This window comes from Mirounga angustirostris, unplaced genomic scaffold, assembly GCF_029215605.1.
Source record: "Mirounga angustirostris isolate CCGP_5_RB_7025 unplaced genomic scaffold, mMirAng1.0.hap1 SCAF_8, whole genome shotgun sequence".
NCBI classification, from domain to species: Eukaryota; Metazoa; Chordata; class Mammalia; order Carnivora; family Phocidae; genus Mirounga; species Mirounga angustirostris.
In genome coordinates, this window is record NW_026991716.1 from 114,594,024 (window position 1) to 114,612,625 (window position 18,602).

The 18,602-nt window shown below is 38.7% G+C and overlaps 1 protein-coding gene and 1 pseudogene across 1 annotated transcript; both read right to left on the minus strand.

Moving 5' to 3' along the window:
• Positions 1-13,001: 13,001 nt before the first annotated feature.
• Positions 13,002-14,069, minus strand: TAAR1 (trace amine associated receptor 1). Its single transcript, XM_045865445.2, has one exon. It carries the CDS (start codon positions 14,016-14,018, stop codon positions 13,002-13,004), a length of 1,017 nt encoding a protein of 338 aa, XP_045721401.2. The 5' UTR covers positions 14,019-14,069.
• Positions 14,070-18,051: 3,982 nt separating this feature from the next.
• LOC123837175 (signal recognition particle 9 kDa protein-like) lies at positions 18,052-18,308 on the minus strand (annotated as a pseudogene).
• Between the last annotated feature and the right edge of the window lie 294 nt (positions 18,309-18,602).

Here is an 18,602-nt window from a genome sequence, read left to right on the forward strand (position 1 = left end):
GGGGTGGGGTGGGAGGGATGGGGTGACTGGGTGATAGACACTGGGGAGGGTATGTGCTCTGGTAAGCGCTGTGAATTGTGCAAGACTGTTGAATCTCAGATCTGTACCTCTGAAACAAATAATGCAATATATGTTAAGAAAAAAAAAAAGAAGAAGAAGGTAGCGGGAGGGGAAGAATGAAGCGGGGGAAATCGGGGGGGTAGACGAACCATGAGAGACGATGGACTCTGAAAAACAAACAGGGTTCTGGAGGGGAGGGGGGTGGGACGATGGGTTAGCCTGGTGGTGGGTATTGAGGAGGGCACATTCTGCATGGAGCACTGGGTGTTGTGCACAAACAATGAATCATGGAACACTTCATCTAAAACTAATGATGTAATGTATGGGGATTAACATAAGAATAAAAAAAAAGACATTGTGGTATTGATACAGGTAATGAAGCTAAAAATACATATTTTCTTTTATACATATGGAAATATGATTTATGATACTGCTTACAACAGATTAATGGAGAATGGTTATGGGTGTTAGGACAATTAGGTAGAAAGGATAAATGAAATTGGACCCTATCTCACACCACACATAACAATCAATTCCAGAATTAAGGTGAATTAAAAACCTAAGTATGAAAAGCAAAGCTATAAAATTCATAGAAGACATTTGGGAAAATTTCTTTATGATCTCACTGTAGAAAAGGATTACTGCTGTCACAAAAAAAGATAAAAAATAAAGCAGATGTTTGATAAATTTGACTTTATGAGGATAAAGAATTTATGTTTAACAGTAGTTATCATAAGAAGCTGAAAAAAATAAACTACTAATTAGAGGGAAGGTGTTTGTCACATATGTAACTGACAAAGAGTTAGCATAAGGAATATGCAAAGAATTACAAATCAATAAAATTTTGTAAAATAATGTTATTTTTTCTAAACTGAGTATAGGCTGCCTGGATGCTCATAGTGATTTTTATGCCTAACATTTGTACCTTACATATTTTGTGTTAAATATTCTATTCAATATTTGTTAAAAAGACCATCACACTGCAATGCATTGTGTACACTTGTAATAGACTGTGCCTGAGTTGCTTCCGGAGATCAGAGAAGAAGGTACCATCAGGGTCAGAGGGCTCTCTGTCAGGCAAGCTTCAGGAAAGAGTTAGACTGTGGTAAGGCTTTGAGAATGAATATGTAAACAATTTGATGAAGGACATTCTTTTTTCTTTTAAAGATTTATTTATTTATTTGTTTATTTGAGAGAGAGAAAGTGGGAGTAGGGGCAGAGGGAGAGGGAAAGAGAAAATCTCAAACAGACTCCCTGCTGAGTGCAGAGCCTGAGGCGGGGAAGGGGCTCAGCTTGATCCCAGGACCCTGAGGTCATGACCTGAGCCAAAACCAAGAGTTGACCACCTAACTGACTGAGCCACCCAGACACCCTGATGAAGGACATTCCGAACAGCAGAAAAAGAGTGTTCAAAGTCCAGGTTTTGAAAAACCTGGTTCTGAAAAGACATAGAATTTTCAGGAAATTTAGGTAACTTAGTGTGGCTAAAATATAATATGCTTGTAGGAGATGGGTTGAACATACAGATAGAAAAGTAGGTAGGTCAGACCACAGACGGTCTTTTATGTTAGCCAGCGATTTTGGACATTGTGATGTAAGACAAAAAATACTACAAAATACTTAAAGATGTTCAACAGCAGAAAGACATTTGGACAAGGGGCCAAATGTGGGATTTACATGAATCAGTAGCTACTGTGTGGAGCCTGGACTAGAATGGTCAAGACTTGAGGAATGAAACCAGTTGTGGGATTTATCCAGAGTTCATGGAGGGAAAGTTGGGTCCTAAATTAAGATGCATAGCCCATATTTGACAGGATGTGGGGAGTAAGGACGAGGAGGAACCAGGGATTCCTCCCAGACTCAGCTTGAGCAATTGCAAGGATAGTGGTGTCTTTCAATATTGAACATAGGAGGAGAAAGCGGGATAATGGGATAAATTAGTTTAATTTGTACATACAGAATTTTGGCTCCTGCTGAAATGGAGATGCCCAATAGACAGACAAAGACACCCATGTGGTTTATGTAAGTTGGCCAAACAAGAACAGAAACAGAGTAGGAGGCAGTGAGAGTACGATCACAACAATGACCTTGAGGCTTTGACATATCAGCTAAACAGAAAGAGATCTGAGCTCAAAATGGAGAGTCAGGGATATATCTTTAAATTCTCTCTGCCCCTGGGTGGCTCAGTCTGTTAAGCATCTGCCTTTGGCTCAGGTCATGACCTCAGGGTCCTTGGATTGGGCCCTGCATCGGGCTCCCTGCTCAGTGGGGAGTTTTCTCCCTTCTCCCTCTGTCTGCTGCTCCCACCTGCTTGTGCACTCGTACACACACTCTCTCTCTGTGTGTCAAATAAACAAAATCTTTACAAAAATTCTCTGCAGTATGGACTAAGTTGGCAATGCCTAAATGAATTGTAAATCATAATCATAACCATAGCTAATTTATTGACCATGTGCTATGAACTATGTACTGTATATCATGCGAACATGTGATAAAATATAGTCTCATTTCATTTCCAAAAGCTTAGTTTTATTTCTATGAAAATTTCAGAGGAACCGGGAACATATTGGCCTTGTTCCTGCTTATATCCTTAGCATGTAGCTAACACAATGGGTGATAACAGGTGCTCAATAAATACTTGTTATATGAATGAATAAGTGATTTAATGAATGAATAAATCTTCACAACACACTGGAAGTTATATATTCCCCACTTTAGAAGTGAGAAAACTGAAATTTAAAGAGGTTTAGTAAATTGCTTTCTGCTATTGAACATTGCTAAACAGCTATTAATCACCAGCGTTTGAATGTAAACTCAGGCCAATAGGTTTCTAATGTACGTCACAAGCAATTATTCTAGTCTCTTTTGGTTGTGGTTTTATTTAATTGTGGCAACAGGAGTCATGAGGAAGAGTTTAAACGACCCACCCAGGTAATGACTACATTTTTCACTTTGCTTTTTTATATAGAACTAACATGTCACCTAGCTACACATAATCAAATTTAGCATTGTGGTAATTCCACATCTAGTCTACTATGTGGTAGGAAACAGGTGTTACTGCAATGTTTGTTTTGTTGTGTTTATTTTATTGTTCCTTGTAATATGAACCATTGAAGAGAAAATCAATGGATGGTCTATGTGTTTTTCCTTATTCCTCAAATTTTTTTAATTTTCTATGCTTAGGACAATATACAGACAAGATGGAAAACGCTGAGCCATTTAAAAATAAAGCTAACATATTTCAAGTATATGATACCACTGTTTGCAAACTCTTCTGTTCGTTCAAAGTCTTGTGAGAATTGCTAATAACAGTAATTATATGTGTTGATTGGATATTTACCAAAGTCCACCACAATTCATTTACAGTTTGACATTCTGAAGGGGCAATTGAGTCCACAGTCCAAAGAGACAAGTATAAGCAGCATCTCTTTCGCTTTGCTCTCATTTGCCAAACTTCCAAGTAAATAGAGACCAGAGGGCATCATTAACACATCTGCTGTTCTGCCTTTGTCATGATGGGAAATAATTTCACACTCTAAGTCATTAGGGAAGCAGATGTACTTAGTGGAGATAGGAAAACATTTATCACAGAGCTTTATTTGAGGAATCAAATGTTTGGGGAATTCTCAGACTATTAAGCAAAGGCAAAGTGGAAATCTGAGGAAGAAAACTTCAGCTGATGCAAGAGAAGCAAAATAGTGACTTCTACCTTAGTTTACCTTCTTATCTGATGTGACTATGTTTACGGAGCTGGTATCATGAGCAATGAAACAAAGAGCCAGCTATCTGGAAGATTTCAGAAGCCTCAGGAAAACCATTCAACTAACATCACACCTTAGCCCTGGTTGGCTGAAACAAGAGAATTCTTAAACTAGATACTTATTTTCTTTGTCCCTTAATGAGTAATTTCAGAATTTAAATTTATAAATGAGTTAGACAAGTGGAATAAATTAAGATTCTGTGGTGAAAGGGGGAATAACACAGGAAAAGGCCAATTTTGCTCTTAGTAGCAAGAATTATTTTGTCTGTGTTTGGCTGTTGCCTTTGTCATCTGTTACCACTGATTGTGACTGTGGGTTAGTAGCGGTCCTTATGACATTAATTTCTCCAGTGATTGGAGCTGACCAGATGCCTCCCTGGTACGTTTCAGGCCTACCATAAGATCTTGTTGCCAAAACCACCTTTCTTGCCATTGGGGTTAGTTAGCAATAGGGTAGAATAGTGGATATTTCATAAATAAAAATTTTAAAAACATGGGTGTTAAATGTAGGTTTGTCAAACAGTCATTTTAAAAACCTTCCATCTATTATTACCATATTTTCATAAAAGAAAAGAACATCTTAATCCTGAACATTTAACAAGTTATGATCTTAGATAAAAGAAAATTTATTAGGGGCACCTGGGTGTTTCAGGCAGTTGGGTGTCCAACTCTTGATCTCAGCTCAGGTCTTGATCTCAGGATAGTGAGTTCAAACCCCATGTTGGGTTCCACGCTGGGCATGGAGCCTACTTAATACAAAAAAAAAGAAAGAAAGAATAAAAGAAAATCTATTAAGTTGAATAAGTATTCCAAAATGAAAAACTCACTACCTTGGGCGCCTGGGTGGCTCAGTTGGTTAAGTGACTGCCTTCGGCTCAGGTCATGATCCTGGAGTCCCTGGATTGAGTCCCGCATCAGGCTTCCTGCTCAGCAGGGAGTCTGCTTCTCCCTCTGACCCTCCCCTGTCTCATGTGCTCTCTCTCTCAAATAAATAAATAAAATCTTAAAAAACAAAAACAAAAAACAAAACAAAAAACTCACTACCTTGTTTTTATTTTCATATTTCACAATGATCTGTAAAATGTCACATCCAGTGCTAATCCACAGACTGAGAGGGCTTAGGAAACCCTGAATTGGACAGTAAAGGCACCAATAATTTGAGAAAATGACATTAAAATGCCTAAATTTCAGGAGATAACTTGAGAAATAATCTTTTTCTTGCTGCTTTAAAAACATCACATTCTAACCACTTATCTTTCCTCTCTGCCTTCCTTGGTCACACGGTCCTGGAACACCACCCTGTGCTGGGCCCTGTGGCAGGTGCTGGAGATTCATGTGCCAGGGCTTCTGAGCTCCTTTATAAATGTGCTGTAGTATTTAGTATCTTCCAAAGTTTTCACTGTACTGCACAAACTGAAAAATTTAGAATTCCTTTTTCTTAAGGAGCTAAGTCAATGGTTGTCAGAAGAAATGTAGCCCAAAAAACCTGCATTGTATGTTGAAATTGAAGACTTCTTTTATTTATTTATTTACTTTTTTGATGTAGTGTTCCATGATCATTGTTTGCATATAACACCAAGTGCTCCATTCAGTATGTGCCCTCTTTAATACCCATCACCAGGTTAACCCATCCCTCCACCCCCTTCCCCTCTAGAACCTCGGTTTGTTTCTCAGAGTCCATAGTCTCTCATGGTTCATCTCCCCCTCTGATTTTCCCCCCCTTCATTTTTCCCTTCCTACTATCTTCTTCTTTTTTTAACATATAATGTATTATTTGTTTCAGAGGTACGGTCTGTGATTCATCAGTCTTACACAATTCACAGTGCTCACCATAGCACATACCCTCCCCAGTGTCTGTCACCCAGCCACCCCATCCCTTCCACCCCCCACCACTCCAGCAACCCTCAGTTTGTTTCCTGAGATTAAGAATTCCTCATATCAGGGGCGCCTGGGTGGCTCAGTCGTTAAGCGTCTGCCTTCAGCTCAGGTCATGATCCCAGGGTCCTGGGATCAAGCCCCGCATCGGGCTCCCTGCTCCGCGGGAAGCCTGCTTCTCCCTCTCACACTCCCCTTGCTTGTGTTCCCTCTCTCGCTGTCAAATAAATAAATAAAATCTTTAAAAAAAAAAAAAAAAGAATTCCTCATATCAGTGAGATCATATGATACATGTCTTTCTCTGTTTGATTTATTTCGCTTAGCATAATACCCTCTAGTTCCATCCATGTCGTTGCAAATAGCAAGATTTCGGAGGTTTTTTTTTTTTTGATGGCTGCATAATAGTCCATTGTGTGTGTGTGTGTGTGTGTGTGTGTGTGTGTGTGTGTGTATATATATATATACCATATCTTCTTTATCCATTCATCTGTTGATGGACATCTTGGCTCTTTCCATAGTTTGGCTATTGTGGACATTGCTGCTATAAACTCTATTTTCAACTTTTTGAAGAACCTCCACACTGTTTTCCAGAGTGGCTACACCAGCTTGCATTCCCACCAACAGTGTAGGAGGGTTCGCCTTTCTCCGCATCCCCGCCAACATCTGTCGTTTCCTGACTTGTTAATTTTAGCCATTCTGACTGGTGGGAGGTGGTATCTCATTGAGGTTTTGATTTGGATTTCCCAGAAACTGAAGACTTCTGAGTCTCAGTCCAAACATCCCCAAAAATTCGAAGGCAGTTAGGGCTTCAAACATCAGCTTAGGCAGTAGACCGTAAGCTAAATCTAGACACATTTTAATACCTTAACTCTTGGGGCACCTGGGTGGCTCAGTTGGTTGAGCATCAGCTTTTGGCTCAGGTCATGATCTTAGGGTCCTGGGATTGAGCCCCATGTGGGGCTCCCTGCTCAGTGGGGAGTCTGCTTCTCCCTCTCCCTCTGACCATTCCCCAACTTGTGCTCTCTCTCTCTCATTCTCTCTCTCTCAAATAAATACAATCTTAAAAAAATAAGAAAACAACTCAAAATCATTTCTGTTCATAACAAATACACATTTATTGCCAAAATTAAACCCATATAGGCACATCTGCTTAGACTTGGCAGGGGATCAAAGTATGAATCCCTGTAGTTTCTCCATTGTTGGCCCCACTTCCTGAAATAGATTTCCTGGAGGGTGGAGTTTGTAGCCAGACAGACTTTTATTAGCTTGATCCCCTTGGATACCGTATTATAATCCCTTATTCATTTATTCCCTCTTAAAACCAGGCATAGAGTGACCTGTCTGTGTCAGGCATTGTGCAAAGCACAGCGTATACAAGGATGAGTAAAACACACTCCCTAACTTCAGCAATTTACAGTTCAGTGGGGGGCAGAGGACATCTTAGCACAATGAATAAGTGCACCAACAAGGAAATGCATAGGATATTTTGGGAATTCAGAGAAAAACACCTACCTGATCTGGGGGATTATAGATGGCCTCCTGGAGAGATAACCCTCAAGAGGATTCTTTAAAATGAGTAAATGTCAGCCAGTTAAGGGAGGTGGAGTTGGGAGGAGGCATTTCAGCGTTTCAGGCATGGGGGGCTGCAGGAGCAAAGGCACAAAGGAGAGAAAGCCCAGGAACTAGGAAGAGAGCTGGGATTTCAACTCAGGTCTGCCTGCTTCCAAAGCCTGAGGACGTCCCTCTGTGTAGGTGCTGCAGGCCTCTGCTCCATACTACTGTGCTTCATGGCTTACATAAAGTATCTGTTCAAGCTCACTAGATAGGTAGATAATAGTTACTTTGCAAATAGATATTGCTATTATACATGTATATATAAGAATATAGTTATTATATATATATAATATACATTATATTTTATATACATATTATATACATTATTTTTTAAAGAAATAAAAAAATCCCACAGCCTCTCAAACATCCTATATGCCAAACACTGACATATCACAGACCAGTGATGTATAAACGTGGCACCAAGTTCAATCTCCTTCTGCGTAGACCTTGGAATAAATCTTCTGCTATTCTTTTGCATAATTGTAATTTTGAAATTTATTAGGAAAGAGGATGATATAATTCTGCACCAGGTTTTTTTTTTTTTTAAGATTTTATTTATTTATTTGACAGAGAGAGACACAGCGAGAGAGGAAACACAAGCAGGGGGAGTCGGAGAGGGAGAAGCAGGCTTCCCGCCCAGCAGGGAGCCCGATGCGGGGCTCAATCCCAGGACCCCGGGATCACGACCTGAGCCGAAGGCAGACGCTTAACAACTGAGCCACCCAGGCGCCCCCTGCACCACCTTTAAAAAGAAAAAAAATCCAGTATGTAATATTTGCCTATGGCAACTTCTCTGTGTAATCTGCCTGAGCATATTCTGAGTAAGCACCACTATAGCACATGCCAATAAAATGATAGGGAATAATACTAATAATGTATGTTTGCTGTGTTGTTTTTTTTTTTTATGTGCAAGTCTCCATGCTAGACAGTTTCTCTCATCTAATAATCAACAGTCTGGTGAGATGGGTAATATTATTGTTCTCATTTGTAGGTGAGTGAGCTAAGGCTTCGAGTTTTTAAGTAACTTTGTCCAAACATTAGCTGATAAATATGGCGCCAGAATTTAAACCTGTGGTATCTGGTTTCTAGGCTTTCCCTCTTCACCATAGATTAATTTCTTGACATAGGACCTGAGTATCCACATTATTTATATTTATATTATTGCTCCCCAGCAGCAGCCAGGATTGAGAGACATACCACGTTGTGGGGCGCCTGGGTGGCTCAGTGTTAAGTGTCTACCTTCAGCTCAGGCAGTGATCCCAGAGTCCTGGGATCAAGCCACACATCAGGCTCCCTGCTCAGCGGGAAGCCTGCTTCTCCCTCTCCCACTCCCCCTGCTTGTGTTCCCTCTCTCTCTGTGTCTCTCTCTGTCAAATAAATAAATAAAATCTTTAAAAAAAAATACCACATTGTGAAAACATTGACAAATAAACAAATCTTAGAGTTTATCCTCTATCTCAGTTATTATTTATCTGACATATATTTATGAAGAGGAAGGTTTGCCATTGATAAACCATTGTGATGGCTTCACTTTAAGCTTCTAAGTCACTTAAGTTGATAAATACGCTGAGAACTTTCAATTTGTATGAGTCAAGGTTTTCTCTCTCTCGGGAAAAATCAAAGACAGAAACAACTTAGATGCTGATGTTGATATGACTTTACAGGAGAACCAGCCTCAACCAAGTTAAAATGTTAGAGCAGTATAAATACACTGGGAGCTTAAATACTTGGGAAAGGGGTTTTAAGAGGAGGAGGGATATGGAAAAGAAGGTCAGGACCTGTCAAAGATAAATTTATTTCCTTTGAATACTTTTTATTGCTGGCCATATACTCAATAACCTGTATTAAAACACTTTGGAAAATGCATATATACCTTACCTTAAAAAAAATTCTTCAATCTGATTCTTATATCATCTAGAATATTTGAGTGCAGGCTTCAAAACATCTCTCTGGAGAGTTGTTTTGTTAGTACATTTTATGGTCTGTTAAATTTAAAAACAAATCATTCTTCATATATCTACACATTGAAGTTAAAGTTCAAGCTCTTGTTGACAATGTACGACTAAACAGAAACTGTGACTCACCAGAATCTACAATGGATTAGAGTTTATATGGTTTGTCTCATGTTTTTGGCAAGTATTTATGACTCTCCCGAGACTGGATTATTGAGTTCAAGAACCAAGTTAAAAATGGGGATGGACCTTCTAATTTACTGATCTCTTAAGATGGCTTTATAATTATTATTAATAAATCAGTTCCAACAAACTTCTTCGCTAATGCATCTATTTTTATCTCTTCCTGATTGGTATTTTATACAAATTTGTCTCTTTGAGAGGTGGCGAGTGGAAAATGAGACTATTTTGATTGGAAGTCATCTGGATTTGGGGAAAGAATGTCATGTCATTGCAATCACTTTCTTGGCATTTACCATAATACAGTGTATCAAGTTAAGGTTCTTTCCATGGATGTAACTAAAAATTATTCTCGAAAGAATTTATTGGAAAACTATCTGAGATTCATGGAATACCTGAGAGACTGGAGAGCTTGGTTTGGAAATGGACAGACCGCGAGGCAGCTCTGGAGTCTGGTAAGCAAGAACCCCAATAACACCAAGAGCAGTCTGGCCAAGATCCTACCACGTGGATGGAATGGAATTCCACACATGTCTTCAATGTTTTTTGCTAATGATTCTGCTAAAGATCACTGTTTTTCCCCTCTGCTAAAGATTTAAATTCCAAAGAAAGACTTTATGGAAATGTTAGTTGGCTTACCCCCTGTATATTTAGTAAAGGGGAAAGGCAGGGGTTTATCTTCTCACTACAGTTCCAACAAGCTATGTCCAGTCAGAGTGGGAAATTTCTCAAAGGCTAATTGGATGCCAACTGGGAAATGGACTCTGGACAACCAAAAGGCAAAAATACTTTCTGCATGAGGGAATGGAAGCTAGAGTGATGCTGGGAATATAGAAAGACAAAGTGAGCCTGTCTTCTAGTTGTGCTAAGAGAGTGGGTTATAGGTTATCTCTTATTGTGAGTCTTAAAAACAGAGGCTACCAAGAAAGATAGGCTATGGGGCTGTAGCACTGAGTAAAAAAAAAGTCGAATTCTGAGTCACGAACTTGTACCAAGAAAAATGTAGGATCGATAGTAAAACCTGAATAGTAATTTAAAATAAACGTAAGACAAGAATGACTCTTATCACTGCTATCAATATTACTCTAGAAATTCTGACTAATTAAAGTACAGCAAAGAATATAAATAAGAATCAAAATTATTGGAAAGGAGATAAAACTTAGCATTGTTTGAGGATAACATGACTACATAGAATGAAAGTCCAAATAAGTCAACTGAAAAGCCAAAATAAATTTTACTGAATGCCAGCAATAATGGTTACATAGAAAATATAGTGGTTTAAAAAAGATTTACTCACAATAGGCAAAACACACATACACAAAAGGACAGAATGTCTGGGAATAATTTTGAGAGGAACCTATGGGAGCAAATGAAGAACACCACAGAAACTTGATATACGGTACCGAAAGCTGTCTAAATATTTTTGTTCCCTTTTTCTAAAGATTTTATTTATTTATTTGAGAGAATGAACAAATGAGAGAGCATGAACAGGGGGAGGAACAGGGGACAAACAGAGGGCTGAGCAGGGAGCCCAACGTGGGGCTCCATCCCGGGACTCTGAAATCATGACCTGAGCCAAAGTCAAAAACCAACTGGGCCACCTAGGTGCCCCCTTTTGTTCACTTTTTAAAATCTGACAAAGTGATCTCACAGATGAAAAAAAAGTCTAGGTAGTTTTTGACACTGGGAGTAATTAGCAACAATTTGTCTTACTTTATATTAAATGAAAAGATAAATGTCCCAGAACAAAAATCTAGTTAAATCGATAAAACATAATACATGGTCCTGAAACAGACCATGTTCGATGGAAGGATTTAACATCCTCAGAGATCATCAGGTCTGTGAACAGAAACTTGGATGCAAGAAGGTGCAATGTAATTTCATTTAAAATTAGCTACTTTACCCCAACCTATTCATGAGCGTAAGTTGCTGTTATTAAATAAACCCAAATCGCTAGGGCTACTCAACATGCAACAGACTGCATGAAGTCTGTAGGAGAAACAGCTCAATTGGAAATCCGTGCTTATCACTTAGAATGTCTGCCCGCTTCCTGTTCTGGAATCTTATTGGAAACCACCATTTGTTCCTCTTTTTCTTTTTGTCTATGCCATCTTAATAGGCATGGCATGTCTATTCTGATTATACCTCGTGTTAATCCATCATGTTTAGCTGCACTGATGGATGGCTGCTCCTCTTTCGGTGTAGCCTGGAGCCCAAGAAGGGAATTTGTTTTACTTCGTAGAGCTTGTATTTTGAGTCCTGTCATACCAGGCACAACCTTGAAATATGGTAAAATCCTTCCAGACACTTTCATAACCTTCACTAGCAAGTAACAGAAATTTGGTTTAATTTCCATCATTAAAAAAAAAAAAGAAATTGAAATCTAAGTGGTCAACCATAGGGAAATGGTTAAAAAAAAATCTTGGGGGGCACCTGGGTGGCTCAGTTAAATATCCGACTCTTGATCTCAGTTCTGGTCTCGATCTCAGGGCCATGAGTTCAAGCCCCATGTTTGGAAAAAAAAAATCTTTGTAGATCCATACAATGTAACATTATACAGTCACCAAAATATTATGTTTTTAAAGAATTTTAAATGATATAGTTCTTTTAGGAGATAAGCTATGAGTGATATCTTCATTTTTATTTCGTTTCTGTATGATTTTTTATTTTTATTTTTTCTTTATTTTCTTTCTTTTTTTTATTCTTATGTTAATCCCCATACATTACATCATTAATTTTAGATGAAGCGTTCCAGGATTCATTGTTTGTGCATAACACCCAGTGCTCCATGCAGAATGTGCCCTCCTCAATACCCACCACCAGGCTAACCCATCCTCCCACCCCCCTCCCCTCTAGAACCCTGGTTGTTTTTCAGAGTCCATCGTCTCTCATGGTTCGTCTACCCCTCCGATTTCCCCCGCTTCATTCTTCCCCTCCCGCTACCTTCTTCTTCTTCTTTTTTTCTTAACATATATTGCATTCTGTACCTCTGAAACAAATAATGCAATATTTTTCCTTTATTTTCTGATTTTTTTTGCAACTTTTCTGAGAATCAAGAACACCTATTATAAGAAGATGAAAATTAAGTTATTTGAAAACTGGAATATATATTAATAAGGATTCATAATAAATAGCAAGTCATGTATAAACAATTATTTAATAACATTTAATGTGTACCTTCTTTGATTTTACAAGAAGGCATTTCTAGTCAAGCAAATGAATGACAAAGCCATTCTAATTTGCATTCCCAAATACATTCCCTAAATAACTGGAGTAAGGTACTGCTGGCAATTTCATGGCAGTTCATGTAAGGCCTGGAAAATTTCTTTAATGAAGAGCCTTCAATTCTGGACTTGCAAAGCTTCTGTGGATAGTAAAATGGCAACGATCACATCTACTACGTCTAAAATAGGAAGCAAAATATAAGAGTCTCACTATACATTCTTTGGCTCAAATAATTGATAAAAGACCTTGCAATTGGTGCATGTGGTTGATTATGTCATGATCATAATATGATCACCACCTGTTTTGCAAAACAGTAAGCAGTAAATATAATAATTCTATGGATGTGATTCTAAAAATAGTTTATAACTACACGAATCTTTTTGGAAAATTTTACCATATAGAATCATCTTCAGTGCTTTTCTGAACCAGGGATAGAAAAACGCATAAACCAGTGGATTGAAAGTAGAGTTTAAGTAGCCAAACCAAATCAATGCGTCATTCAAGGTGGATGGAATACTATAGTCCAGGAAAGGATCCATGACCATGCAGACAAAGAAAGGACACCAGCATATTAGGAAAACTCCCATCACAATCCCTAAAGTCTTTGCAGCTTTCCTTTCTTTGCTTTGTGACATTCTATTTTTTTCTTCCAATCCAATTTGAAACTTCTGATTTGCATTGTGAATTGATCTTGCCTGTCCTTGAGCAATGAAATATATTCTGGAATAGACACACAACATAATAGATCCTGGTATATAGAAAGAAGTCATAAAGGCCAATACCCCAGATGTTTTGCTAAAGAAGACAGAGCAACCCCCTAGGCAGTGAATGTATTTGTAATACATCTCTTCAGCTCCTTTGAAGTTTAGCTCCAGAAAAATCATTCCAAATGCAAAAAGAGCAGGGACACTCCAACTAATGAAGATCATCACAAAGATAACCAAGATACTGATCCTGGCTTTGTATCTCAATGGATCACACACAGCATAGTAGCGGTCAATGGAAATGAAGGACAAGTGGAAAATGGATGCTGAGCTCAGCATAATGTCAATGCTGGTGTGAATTTTACAGAAGACTTCTCCAAAGTACCAGCCATGCTCAACAGATCTGACCATGCTATAGGGCATGACCAAGCACCCCAGCAGAAAGTCCACAGTGGCCATGGAATGAATGAGCCAATTAGTTGGGGTATGAAGTTGCTTGAAGTGTGATATGGAAATAATGACTATCAGATTGCCAATGAGTGTGGTCAGAATTATGAGCACCATTAAACTATACAAGGAAGCACGAACATCATTTGACCTGCTGTTTTTAACACAGGAAATATTAATTATATTGTGGCAAAAAGACATCGTTCCTGAAGGTTGTCCACCAGTTTATTTCTTCCTTTGTGTGTTGAGGAATCTTTCTTCAAAATCCATAATCAGGTTAGAGTTCCTTGTTTTACTTCCACATACCTATTCCAGAAACCCGGGAGGAAAAAAAAAAAGAGAGGGAGAGAATCATTGGCAATTTGGTTCCTTTCACTTCTAACACACTATTACTCCTTGCTAAAAAAAATAGTTATTTTAGAAAGAGCTTTTATTCTTAAGTTTAATTCCATAGGTCAGTTCAATAACTTTTTTTTAACATTTCCTCGATGTTGAATACTATGCTAGAAATGAAAAGTTGAATTATTAGGTTGAAATATATGAAACTGCCACTTTTTCTGGCCAGAAAAGGTGAAATGATGAATTTTTCATATGCTTCAACTTATGGAAATAGTCTTTGCTCAAAGAAAAGTCTTGTGGGAAAAGTTTGTGTTCTAAAGGGTAGATATAAATTGCCAGAAATTTTAGAATTAAAATATGTTCGAGAGAAAAAAGTGAAATATTTTAAATGTGCCTCTTGTTCACAATAATATCCACTAGTGCCTGCTTTTGCCCTTGATAACATATTTCTTATTTTATAATTAATTGTAATGGAAAGAAGCTTACATGCCTGTACTTCCAGTTTGCAAAGCACTTATACATACATTCCAAGCATTACTTCATTTAACATTTTTGCATCTACGATATAAACATTATTCCTTATAAGGAAGACATGACATGTTTTGTTAGTATAATTATACTGGCAAGAAATTGAGTCTCCGTTCATGAAACCATTAAAGCTGGAATATGACCTGAGGTCTCAATTACTAGTACAGTTTCTTTTTTACTAATCCACATTTTCTTTCCACAGCAGAAAGGATCAATTCAGATAAATTACTTTCAAGAACATTAAACTTTGAACTTTCATGTAAGAACATAGGACGTCTTGAAAAGTGGTACCTTTTAGTGAAGTGTGATATTGTTGTCCAAATTATTAAGGATTTTAAATATACAGACCAAAGTTTGTGGTAAGACATGATGTGGCACGGGGGAAAAGATGGCTGAGGTGAGAACCCAGGGAACCTGAGCTTCCGTGTGGGCTGTGGGCATGGCACTGGAGCTCTTTTTTTGTTTGTTTTTCTTAAAGCTCTGAAACCCATTAAAATTTTTTTTTCATTCAATCCCAATTTTAAAACAAAAGTAAAATCTTGTTAAAACAGAAATGGCTGGGGCGCCTGGGTGGCTCAGTCATTGAGCGTCTGCCTCCTGGGACCAGGTCATTGTCCTAGGGTCCTAGGATCGAGCCCCGCATCGGGCTCCCTGCTCGGCGGGAAGCCTGCTTCTCCTTCTTCCACTCTCCCTGCTTGTGTTCCCTCTCTCACTGTGTCTCTGTCAAATAAATAAATAAAATCTTTTAAAAAACAAACAAACAAAATGGCACCTTCTTCCTCCTTATGTCCATTAAAAATCCCAAAGCTCCATGAGAGCTGGTTTAAAAATATCCCCTTTGGGGGTGCCTGGGTGACACAGTCAGTTAAGCATGAGCCTCTTGATTTAGGCTCAGGTCAGGATCTCAGGGTCATGAGTTTGAGACCCTCTCCCCTGCCCCAAGACTGCTTCTCTCCTTCTCCCTCCTCCTCTGTCCCTCCCCCTACTGGAGTGTACATTCTCTCTCTCTCGATTTCTCTCTCTAAAAATAAATAAATAAATCTTTTTAAAAATATCCCCTTTGTTTCTATATGATTCTGAATTTTCAACTAAATTCTGGAATTTTCAATATATTTTGAAATATATATATATATATGGTATATATAAATATATATGTATATATATATATATATGAAGAGAGGGAGAGAGAGAATTTGGAGGAAGAATGTGAATTTCTGGCAGTCAATGAACAACCGGCACAATGTTGAAATGCTAGAAAATAGCAACAAGTTTTAGAATATTCCAGGAGTCTGCCTTCCTTTTCATTTCCTCCCATTCCCTCTGGGCTGACAGTTTAGATCAAGACTACATAGAAATCTAAATGTATCCATAAGTGGAAGTGCAGGAATAAAAATAAATAAAATATTTAGGTACTAAAATGCGTATTTTAATAAATTTAAAACACCTCTCCTCCAATCCTTTCAAATATGTAGTACTCTTCCATAAAAACAATAAATTCCTCAGAAAGAATTATTTTTAAATCCACGTCTTCTGATGATCCCCTTATATTTCCCCTTTATGGGAAAGGAAAACAAAACCTCTTTGAAAGAGTCATTTACACTCCTCGTCTTTCATTCTTCTACTAACCTTTTGAATACACTCTAACAAAACTTTTATTGTAAACACACCACCAAAACAGTTTTTCTTTTCAGCTAAAACAGCAGAAGAGATGATTTATTGTAACGTGTTACATTCAGCCACAAATGAAAACAGAATTAGTCCAGGAAGTCACAGGTCCAGGGCAAAGGACCAAAAGGGACTATTTTGGTATGAGCAAGGTGGGTTTCTCAAAGGTGGTCATTGTGATCAGATGGTGATGGATGTTCTGGACCCACGGAATCAAGTTCTAGAAAGTAGGCAAGCAGTCCAAAAATTGCTACAAGCGTCGCTGGCCTTTCGCTTTCCTTATTTCTGCTCCTGTGGCTTCCATGGATGTACAAGTCAGCACTTGACTTGGACCTCTGTTCCATCTTCCTTCCTTGACCCTTCAGCCTGTGCACGTGCTGCTTCCTCTCATGGGGCAGAGGTTTCCAAGAAGATGGCACTAAGGCCAAGAGCTCAAAACAGTTTTTTAATTTTGTTGTCCTAGGTTATTAAACCCAGTGGTAAATTCTCAGGCGTCTTCTTCCTTGACCTCCTAGATACTTCTTGAAACAATTCCTTCCCTTGCAGCTCTGAATTCAATGGCTACTCTTTTCAGTCTCCATTGCTAGGTTTTCCTCAACTCACTTGCCTTGAGGCTAGTCCTTGGTTCCCTTCTCTACTTATATCTGCTCCCTATTTACGGTCTCCTGGTTTTAAGCTAATCTATATGCTGAGGAGTCTCAAATGAATACCTCCAGCCATGACCTTCCCCGCTACATTCTGGACAAACATGTCCTGCTGTCTAGAAAATATCACCACTTACTGTGTCTAAAGCCTCCAATCTTCTCCACAACATGTGTTCATCTCCTTTTCCTTCCTACACATCTCAAAAACGGCAACTCCATTCTTGAAAATCCTCAGTCTTACACGTTGAAGTAATTATTGACCACTCTCTCACACTCAATAATAAAGCCAAGCTATCAGTAAGTATCTTGACACTTCATTGAAAATATATCCATAATTGGACCAGTTCTCATGGTCCCAGCCACCAACCACTGTCAAATTAGTAGCCTCCCAACTGGTTTCCCTGCTTCTTTTCTTTTTCCCCCCTTCCTTTCTAGTTTAATTCTAGAGTCTTGACTTGAGTACCTAGCTTCAAAGCCAAAGAGTGGATTGGTTCCCTCCTCACCATTCTTTCAGAAAAGGTAAAGAATATGAATGAATTCTCTGGACGGTGTGGAAAGCATGTTCAACAGATGATGTTAAGCAGAGGAGAGATTCATTCTGTTTGCCATCAGTTGTAATAATTAGTTATAAAGTCAAGGAAAGAGGCCCACAGGGCCCCTTGAAAAGGTAATCATGGCGTGCAGAGAAGAAAGTCATAGTTTTTGTTTTGTTTTGTTTTAAGGAAGAATTGCCTTCTATTGATACGTCATTTTCAAATTACTGATACAAACTTGTCAGAGAATAATTATGTATTTTGCTCAACATCAGTCTGCAAAAAGTTTCCAAACATAAGTGCACTTCCTGTTCAATTTCCAAAAATAAATAAAGGTTTTCTATCTGAAAGCATTTACATTCCTAGCTCTCTAAAGTAAACATTAAGAAACAAAGTACAAAAAATGATCTCCCGGCCTCTGAAGAGTCCACTCAGTTACATGAAGTATTTTTTTTTCCGCAACACTTTTTCAGATTCAAAAGGTATTTACATCCTAGAAACTGGAGGGTCTTCATTTCAAACCCTTCAGTCCGTTTCCATGACAACACTGCAGCACTCCTTGGTTACCAGAAGTCACATTAGTTGACTGTGGAATTTCTCAATCTTCTTTACACTTGGGCTTGGTCTGTTCTTTGCACCAAACTAAATCACTTGTTACTTTAATATACGAAGTCCCATCAGAATGCCAGTTTGTGAGAACCACACGTGCCTTCATAGGGCTGGCGAGGTCCTTTCTCAGCTGCGCTGCTGAACGCCTCCCACGTCTAGTAATAGTTTGGCATCGTGCGCCTGCACTCGAGCCCCAGAGGAGGTGAGGTCAGGCCCGCATGCGGCGCCACCTGGCCCATCTCCGAAGTCATAGCTTCTTAAAACTCAGGCAGCAGTCGCTGGTGTGCAGGTGAACAGAACCAGGGAGAGGAAGAAGTGACGCTAGCTTAGATGAGGAATTTCTCAGCATGTCACCACCCTACAGGAGAAAGTCACCTGAGCTCCAAAGTACATTTAGGGAGACATCAAGATCTTCTGCCCCTTACCCCAAGGAACCTGGCAGTTATTCAAGGAAAACAACAGTAAAA

Excerpts from the sequence above, each read along its gene's own strand:
- TAAR1 (XM_045865445.2), bottom strand. The coding sequence starts at position 14,018 with ATGTCTTTTTGCCACAATATAATTAATATTTCCTGTGTTAAAAACAGC.